This window comes from Rhinoraja longicauda, unplaced genomic scaffold (assembly GCF_053455715.1).
Source record: "Rhinoraja longicauda isolate Sanriku21f unplaced genomic scaffold, sRhiLon1.1 Scf002597, whole genome shotgun sequence".
NCBI classification, from domain to species: Eukaryota; Metazoa; Chordata; class Chondrichthyes; order Rajiformes; family Arhynchobatidae; genus Rhinoraja; species Rhinoraja longicauda.
Window position 1 is genome coordinate 1 of NW_027603810.1, and position 8,938 is coordinate 8,938.

At 52.5% G+C, this 8,938-nt stretch overlaps 1 protein-coding gene across 1 annotated transcript; it reads right to left on the reverse strand.

Annotated features, from left to right (window-relative positions):
- Positions 1 to 49: 49 nt before the first annotated feature.
- LOC144591871 (uncharacterized) lies at positions 50 to 7,231 on the reverse strand. The gene is made up of 2 exons (XM_078395880.1): positions 6,932 to 7,231; positions 50 to 4,908 (listed from the first exon to the last, which is right to left on the reverse strand). Exon 2 carries the CDS (start codon positions 2,336 to 2,338, stop codon positions 1,799 to 1,801), a length of 540 nt encoding a protein of 179 aa, XP_078252006.1. The 5' UTR covers positions 2,339 to 4,908; positions 6,932 to 7,231; the 3' UTR covers positions 50 to 1,798.
- Between the last annotated feature and the right edge of the window lie 1,707 nt (positions 7,232 to 8,938).

The following is an 8,938-nucleotide window of genomic DNA, read 5'->3' on the forward strand; positions in this document are numbered from 1 at the left end:
CGCTCCCGAAATACCCGGCTCCTCGCCTTTATTTCGAGCTTTTTCGACGCGACACAATTGGTGACCCCTGACGGTTCATTGCTGACATAATGGACTCAAAATGGAAAGCCGACCGTTCATCCGGCTCACAGGCCGACCAGGCCGCAGCTGTCGACGCGGTATCCATCAAACTGCCGACATTCTGGGTCACCCGGCCTCGCGTTTGGTTTCACCAAGCGGAGGCTCAGTTCCAGCTGCGGGGCATCACGACACACGACACCGTTTTTTTCCACCTGGTGGGAGCCCTAGACCAGGACAAGGCGCAAGAGGTCACAGAGTTCCTCGAGGATCTCCCGCCCCGCAATAAGTATACAGCCCTTAAGAAGCTGCTTTTCTAAACTTACGGGCTGACCAGAAATTACGGGCTGACCAGAACGGGCCGAAAGGATCCTCCACATGCAGGGCCTAGGCGACCGGCGCCCATCAAGCCTCCTGAAGGAGATGGTCGCGCTAGTCGACGGGCACAGGCCTTGCCCGATGTTTGAGTGCACTTACTTGCCCTGCTGCCGGCAGACATTCACCTGCAGCTCACCGACGTCTCCTTCGATGACACACGGGCCCTCGGCAGGCGCGCTGTGGATAGCATGCCGGAATGACGTCAGCGCGCTGAACGTCACTCGAACAGCGCCCGATTTTCTCCGGTTGGGAGGGGGAGCTGTGGAAGGAGTGACAGCCTGTGAGATCGCCCAACGTGGCCACTGCGGGTCCTGCACCTGTAGACCTGCACCACCAGGCTCCAGCCAGCACCAGCAGGAGACACTGGTGCTATTGCCACCAGCGCTGGGATGCTGCAGCCCGCCTATGCCGCCAGCCGTGCACGTTCCCGGGAAACGTCGGGGCCGGCTGCCAATACTCCCCGCGGCGGCCGGCCAGATTCACCGCCTCTTCGCCTGGGATCGGCGCTCCGGGGGCCGCTTCCTCGTGGATACCGGGGCGGGGCGGGGCGGGGCTGAGCGTCCTGCCCCCTTCGCTGCTGGACATTCGTTCTGGGAAGTGGTGGCCCATCCTCACCGCTGCATACGGGAGCCACATTCAGACTTATGACATCGTTTTCGGCGCCAGTCATTTCACGTGGCAGTTCACGATCGTCGACGTCTCCCAACCGTTGCTCGGGGCCGACTTTCTGCGGGCTGATTCTCACCTGGTGGACGTCAGGCAGCAGCGCTTGGTCCACGCCGCCACGATGGAGCCCATTGCATTGCGTCTGAGTGAGCCCGTTGTACGCCCGCTGTCGTCCGTGGACTCCCATTTCGCTCGGGTTATGGCGGAATTCCCACACATTATGGACCCGCAATTCCGGTCGTCGACCCCCAAGCACGGGGTGGTCCATTATATAATATCTACCGGCCCACCTCTCCACGCACGAGCACGCCGACTGCCGCCTGATAAGCTACGTCTGGCACGTCAGGAGTTGCGCACGATGGAGGCCTTGGGGATTGTCCGCCCATCCAACAGCCCATGGGCGTCCTCACTCCATATGGTCCCCAAGGCAGAAGGGGGCTGGAGACCTTGCGGGGATTATCGGCGGCTGAACGTCGCTACCGCCGAGGACCGATACCCCGTGCCCCACATCCAGGACTTCAACGCCCATTTGGCCGGGGCTACGATATTCTCGGAACTGGATCTGGTGCGAGGCAATAACCAGATCCCGGTCCACCCGGAGGATATACCCAAGACGGCAATCATCACGCCGTTCGGAATGTACGAGTTCATACGGATGTCGTTCGGCCTCAAGAACGCCGCGCAGTCATTCCAACGATTAATGGACGGCGTTTGTCGCGGGCTGGATTTCCTGTTCGTCTACCTCGACGACATCTTGGTAGCCAGCCGCTCGCGGCAGGAGCACTGTGCCCACCTCCGGCAGCTCTTTCAGCTGCTCAGCGAGCACGGGTTGGCTATCAACCTCGCCCAGTGCCGCTTTGGCATGTCCACGATTGACTTTTTCGGCCACCGAGTGACTTCGCAGGGCGCGGTTCCCCTGCCGGACAAAGTCGACGCCATCCGCCGGTTTCCCCGTCCATCCTCGGTAAGTGGCCTGCAGGAGTTCGTCGGCATGGTGGCGTTTTGTCACCGGTTCCTGCCATCCGCGGCCCATATCATGCGGCTGCTGTACGAGCTGCTGGCGGGGAAGCGTAAGGACGTCGTGTGGACCGACGAGCGAAGGAGGCCCTGGCTCGGGCTGTGCTGCTGTTTCACCCATGAGAGGATGCCCCGACAGCCCTCTCGGTGGACGCCTCAGAGTCGGCGATTGGTGCCGTGCTGGAGCAACTGATGGACGGGGGTTGGCGCCCCCTGGCATTCTTCAGCCGGCACCTCAACAACGCCCAGGACCTGGCCTCTTCATCAGCGGAGCTCGTATATGGGCCACCGCTCATGGTTCCCGGGGAGTTCGTGCCCTCGTTGCCGGGGCGAGAGGAACCGCCCTCATCCACCCTACAGCGCCTTCGAGAGCGAGTTGGTAAGCTCGCACCCATGCCGATGTCCCGCTACGGGACATTCCGCCCTTACGTGCCATCGGCCCTCCGGGACTGCGCCTTAGTGTTCCTGTGTCGTGACGCCCACCGGACGCCACTCCAGCGAACAATAGATAAAGCAAAGGGAAGATACAGAACGCAGAACATAGTTCGCAGTATGGTGGCGCATCTGTTCCATAGAAAAATATCCGCCATGGAGTAGGGATGACAGACCGTACTATCCGTACATACGTACTATCGTGAAGGTGACAGGGTAGACCATCTGATCAAATGTTGGTCCTTTGAAGGCCACTTTTTTTTCGAGGGACAAATCATGACTTCAATCTCTGCACCGAGTTGAAGATCCGTATTGCGCTCTTTAAATGAGATAACGTCAAAGCATAATAGTCTACGGAGCATGTGCTGGTAAATGGGACTTATTAATTGGAAATCGTAGACAAGGATAGTTCCTGGGCTGTTTCTCTGTCGTGTGACTCGTGGCTCGGTCCAGTCTATGTACTTTTTTTCTTATTTGTGGTATCACCGTTGTTAGTTAAAGCAGGGCTTCGCTCATAATTATATTTATGGTCCGAGCACTAGGTGGAGTTAAGTTCTATATTCCTTGGATGGCAGGAGGCTGGGAGAGGGGGGGGGGGGGGGTAATCTTACAAAGGTGTATAAATCATGAGGGGAATAATTAGTGTGGATGCACTGTCATTTACCCAGAATGGAGAAGCAAATAACAGAGGTCAGAGGGGTAAGAGAGGCAAGATTTACAAGGAACTGGAAGGAAAGACCTATACACTCAGATGGTGATGGGTATAAAGAACGAGATTTCAGTAACGGTAGTTGAGACATGTTGAAGATGGTGCATTTATAGAGCCACAACATTTGGAATATAGCTACCAAATCCACTTTAGCAATAAGTAAGCATTATCGGCTATTTCTATTTCTATTGTTCGGCTTGAACTGATTTTGTAGCAATGTTCAGGTGCGATGGCGATGTAATTTGCACTCTAACTCAGGTGCGCTTGAGTTGTGCGAAATATGCATTTGTTTTGGACTATCAGTTGTTTTATTAGGTCACTCACTTCGGACATTCGATACGTTTTCCTCACTCCACGGGTGTCACCTGAGTCTTCTGCGTTTACCTTGCTTCACACTTGTATTTCAGAATCCCGGCAATTACTACGGTCCAGGTGATCTGGGAATGAGTGTAGGGCTAGGGCGATGGCATCGTCCGTGGACCTGTTGTGGCGGTAGGCGAACTGCAGTGGGTCAAGGCCGCTGGGTAGACTGGATTAAATGCGTTCCATAACAAGCCTCCCAAAACATTTAATGATGGTGGATGTCAAGGCCACTGTTCGGTGGTCGTTTAAACTTGAGGTTTTGCCTTTCCTCGAAACTGGAATGATGGTGGTCTTCAAGAGGCAGCTGGGTACCTGAGAACGGAGTAGGGAGAGAACAAAGATGTCCACGGATACAGGTGCTAGCTTTTCCGCGCAGCTACTAAGGACACGGCCAGGAACTCCGTCTGGGCCTGTTGCTTTTTGTAGATTTACCCACAGGCAGGCCGCTCTAACCTCTGCAACTGTCACCCTGGGGAGAGGCACACTGGAGTCTGAAGAGCCAGAAGTCACCAAAAAAATATTCAGTTCATCAGGTGGGTTTGCACCAATGTTAATTGCTGAACATTCTTTGCATCCATTTATCTTAATCAGACCGTGCCACGTTCACCGTGTGACCCAGAGATTGTACTGGGACTCAAGTTTCTCCCGGTATTGCCTCTTAGCATCCTTGATGGCTTTGCGGAGACCACAGCGTGGCTTCTTGTACCGCTTGGGGTCGTTTGACTTGTCTGCATCGGATCTGGTCTTCACCTGTGAATGTACATCCATGGTTTCCGGTTGGGGAACACTCGGATTGACTTCGGCGGCACAGTCTCCCACTCACTTGTTGATGAAGTCAGTCACGGCAGAGGTGCACTCATTCAGGTTAGCTGCAGAATCCCTGACCATGGACCCGTCTACTGACTTAAAGCAGTCGCGTAAGATGTCATCCGCGTCCGTTGACCAGCTTTTTACAACTCTCTGCATCGGATCCTCCTGATTCAATTGTTTGTTTGTTGGCAGGGAGCAGAAGCACAGCTCGGTGGCCAGATTTCCAGAAATGTGGCCGAGGGACAGGGCGACATGAAACAATCCGTACAGGGTGGATGAGGCGAGCCCGGACGTGGGAACACGTAGAATGCACTGAAGGGACACAGCGGAACAGGTCAATGCTGAGAAATGTTCCTAGCTCCAGTTTGCTCCTTGTATTGTATATTTACCTGGGTGGATGGGCGTATGTTGTCGTGGGTATCTTCTCACACACCGTGGGAGTTCTTTGATGGAGACCACCAGGAGCACACATAGAGCTAGGAACATCAGCAGACAGAGACGGGAAAACACAGAAATATGGAGACATGAATACTCACAGAGAGAAGTAGGAACATTTACGGAAACAGGCAGCCCCCCCCCCTGATTCTATGTAGGTTTGTCTTCTCCTGATTTCCCATTTGCTGGCGCCCTCCCCTATTTCCACATTTAAAATTTCCCTCCGCTAATTTCATATGTGTTCTTTATCCACCCGCCACGCTTCAATAACGGTGCACCCGCAAGTCCCCATTTGGTGGTGTCCTCCCCTAGTTGAACATTTACCGATGCTCTCCCATAATTACCATATATAAGGACCTTCCCCTGAATGACTATTTAATGTGATGTCCCAAAATAGACCAAGCCCCTAATTTGAGTGGTGGAGTGTATAATCCCAGTACTGTCACTAGAATGCACAGAAAAACACAATTCTCCAGATGTGGTCTAACTAGGGCCACATGAGAAGATTTGTGATCGGTTCTAAGGATGGTCTGTTTACGCGCTGTACCTCTAAACCAAGTTTAGACTGTGGCAAAGGCCAGTGATCAGCAGCTGATGGAAGAGGAAAACAAATATCTTCCACCAACACAGAAAAATAAGTTTGTATCAAAAGAGAATAGAGATACATAATCTGGAATCCTGCAACAGAACGCTGGAGGAACTCAGCTGGTCAAGCAGGTCTGTGAAGCAACAGGTTCGACGTTGCGGCCCGATTCCCAGTGAGGTCGAGCACAGGGAGCTGAATTATTGTAAAGCAGGTAAAGCTATAATGGGGACAGGCAGGGAGAACATGGAATGTGCTGTGTAGCATAACGTATGACTGAGGGTCGGAATGAGATGTCCCGTCTATCTGTTCGGGAGGACATGATGAAGGTCCTGACGGAACAAATGGGAAGTGAGGAGAAAGATTCCATAGAGAGAAATAGGCAAAGGGAGGGTGGGGGACAGAGTGACGACACTGGGTGTGGACATATTGTCTGGATGTTCAGGTCTGCCCGACTTAATTGTGCAAAGCTGCAATATGAGACCAGAATGACGCAGTAATGCGAGTAGCATGTTGGACTTCATAACAAGAGGATTTAAGTATAGGAGGAAAGCGGTCCTTCTGGAGATGTATAGGGCCCTGGTGAGATCACATCTGAAGTACTGTGCAGTTTTCGTCTCCTAATTTGAGGAAGGACATCCTTGATACTGAGGCATGTGCAGCGTAGGTTCCGCAAGTTAATCCCCGGGATGGCAGGAATGTCATATGAGCAAAGATTCAAGACTCGGCATGTCTTCACTGGAATTTAGAAGGATGAGAGGGGATCTTGTAGAAACGTATAACATTATAAAAGGACTGGACAAGCCTGATTCAGGAAAAATGTTCCCAAATGCTGGGGGAGTCCTGAAACAGGGGCCACAGTCTAACAATAAAGGGGGAGCCATTTAAAACTGAGGTGAGAAAAAAAACATTTCAGCCAGAGAGATGTGAATTTATCGAATTCTCTGCGACAGAAGGCAGTGAAGGCCAATTCAGTGGATGAATTTAAAAGAGTTTTGGATAGAGCTCGAGGGGATAGTGGAATCAAGCGATATGGGGAGAAGGCAGGCACGGGTTACTGATTGTGGATGGTCAGCCATGAACACAATGAATGGCGGTGCTGGCTCGAAGGGCCAAATGGCTTCCTCCTGCACCTATGTTTCTATGCTTTCATGGGTTTACCGGGAAAAGCTGACGGTTGAGAATTCCATCCCGGATCCAGGGACCAGCTCACAGTGAGTGATAATTGGCCATGGAACACATTTAACTGAATTTAAAAATCTTGCTTTTTATTAATGTGTGCTGATTGCCCATGGTTTGGGCAAGCTGCGGTGACCGGTAATCAAACCCTGGCCGACTGCTCAGCAGGCAGCTGGTGTGCTGTGATCAATAACTGAAGAAAGCAGACGCACAACAGCATGTGTTATCCCCTAGATTCCAAAGCAGCAATAGTGACGATCAGAGGCACAAAATTTAGAAAAGGAAATGCGGAAACTACCCACTGCGAGAAATTATCCCCAAATGATCAATTGATTGACTGCTGGGTAGCAGTTCTCCTTCTGTCCACGGGATGTCCCGATTATCCAAAAGCTGGAAGTTGCGCAACGCCCGGGAATTGTTCACCCGGGATGGAACTAAAATGAGAGTCAGCGCTTCAGTGTCTGAGGAGCTAAAAATAGAACTTCGCACAGCTCGCAACAGTTGACAAATTGAATCTTTGATATAAAATGTCATTTTCAAGCAAGTGCGGTTGGTTTCGAAATTATGCCCAACCATCGAAAAGCAATCAGAGGCCAATTCGCGACTCATCCCCGGCTGTCTTCCAGTCACACAATTCCACTCTATTTATAGTTATAGAGTCAACCAGCATGACGGAAAACCTTATGGAACAAGCTGACTATGCCTCGAAATAGTTCAGTTAGCTTAGTTCAGTGGGACTGAAGGCTGATAAATCCTCAGCGCCTGATGGTCTGCATCCAGAAGCCCTGGATGACCCGGGAGGTCCAGCGGCTGTTAAAAGAGAGGAACACTGCTTTTAGGTCTGGCGATAGGGCTTTATACAGCATGGCCCGAGCTAACCTGAAGAGAGGCATCAGAGAGGCCAAATTAGACTACAGGAGGAAGATAGAGGACCACCTGGACAGTAACAACAGCAGGCAGGTGTGGCAGGGGATCCAGTATCTAACCAACTATAAGACCAACCTTGGAGCTGCTGAAGGTGACGCCTCGTTGGCAGAGGAGCTGAACCTCTTCTTTGCTCGCTTTGAAGTGGAGCCACCCGAGACAGCCATATCACACCACATGGTCCACAGCAGCCTAACCCTCAAGATAGAGGAGCATGAGGTGAGGCGCACGCTGCGGGCCATCAATCCAAGGAAGGCTACTGGACCCGACGGCGTCTCTGGACGCGTGCTGAAGGACTGCGCTGACCAGCTGGCTGGAGTCTGTACGAGGATTTTCAACCAGTCTCTGGCCCAGTCCACTGTTCCATCCTGTCTGAAGTCCGCAATCATAGTCCCCTTGCCCAAAAAACCCCACATTTCCAGCCTCAACGACTACCGGCCAGTCGCACTCACACCAGTGGTGATGAAGTGTTTTGAAAAACTGGTCCGGGGTCATATCACATCACTCCTGCCCCGAAGCTTTGACCCCCACCAGTTTGCGTACAGAGCGAATAGATCCACAGAGGACGCTATAGCCACAGCCCTCCATGCTGCACTGTTCCACCTGGAGCAGCCGGGGAGCTACGTGCGGATGCTCTTTGTGGACTACAGCTCTGCCTTTAATACAATCCTTCCCCATAAACTGGTGGACAAACTGGGGGACTTGGGACTTCCACACTCCACCTGCATGTGGATAAATAGCTTCCTGTCAGCTCGCAGCCAGAGAGTCAGAGTGGGCCATCACACATCCACGGCCCTCAGCCTCAGTACCGGCTCTCCACAGGGCTGCGTGCTGAGCCCCCTGCTCTACACCATCTATACACATGACTGCACCCCCGCCCACCACAGCAACACCATTGTCAAATTTGCGGATGACACTACGGTGGTGGGACTCATCACCGGGGGGGACGAGTACGCCTACCGGGATGAGGCGGAGCAGCTGACAGTGTGGTGTGGAGAAAATAACCTGCTCCTCAACACCTTAAAGACAAAGGAAATAATAATAGACTTCAGAAAGAATAAAACGGACATGGTACCATTAACTATCAGAGGGGACTGTGTGGAGAGGGTGGCGGATTTCCGCTTCCTGGGAATCCATATTGAGGAGGACCTGACGTGGAGCGTGAACACCTCTGCGCTGCTGAAAAAGGTCCAGCAGAGACTGCACTTCCTGAGGGTGCTCAGGAAGAATAACATCACTCAGAGACTGCTGTTGTCCTTTTATCGGTGCTACATTGAGAGCATCCTAACATACTGTGTATGCGTATGGTACACCAGCTGCACAGCGGCTCAGAGGAAAGCGCTCCAGAGGGCCATTGACAACGCCCAGAGGATTGTCGGCTGCCC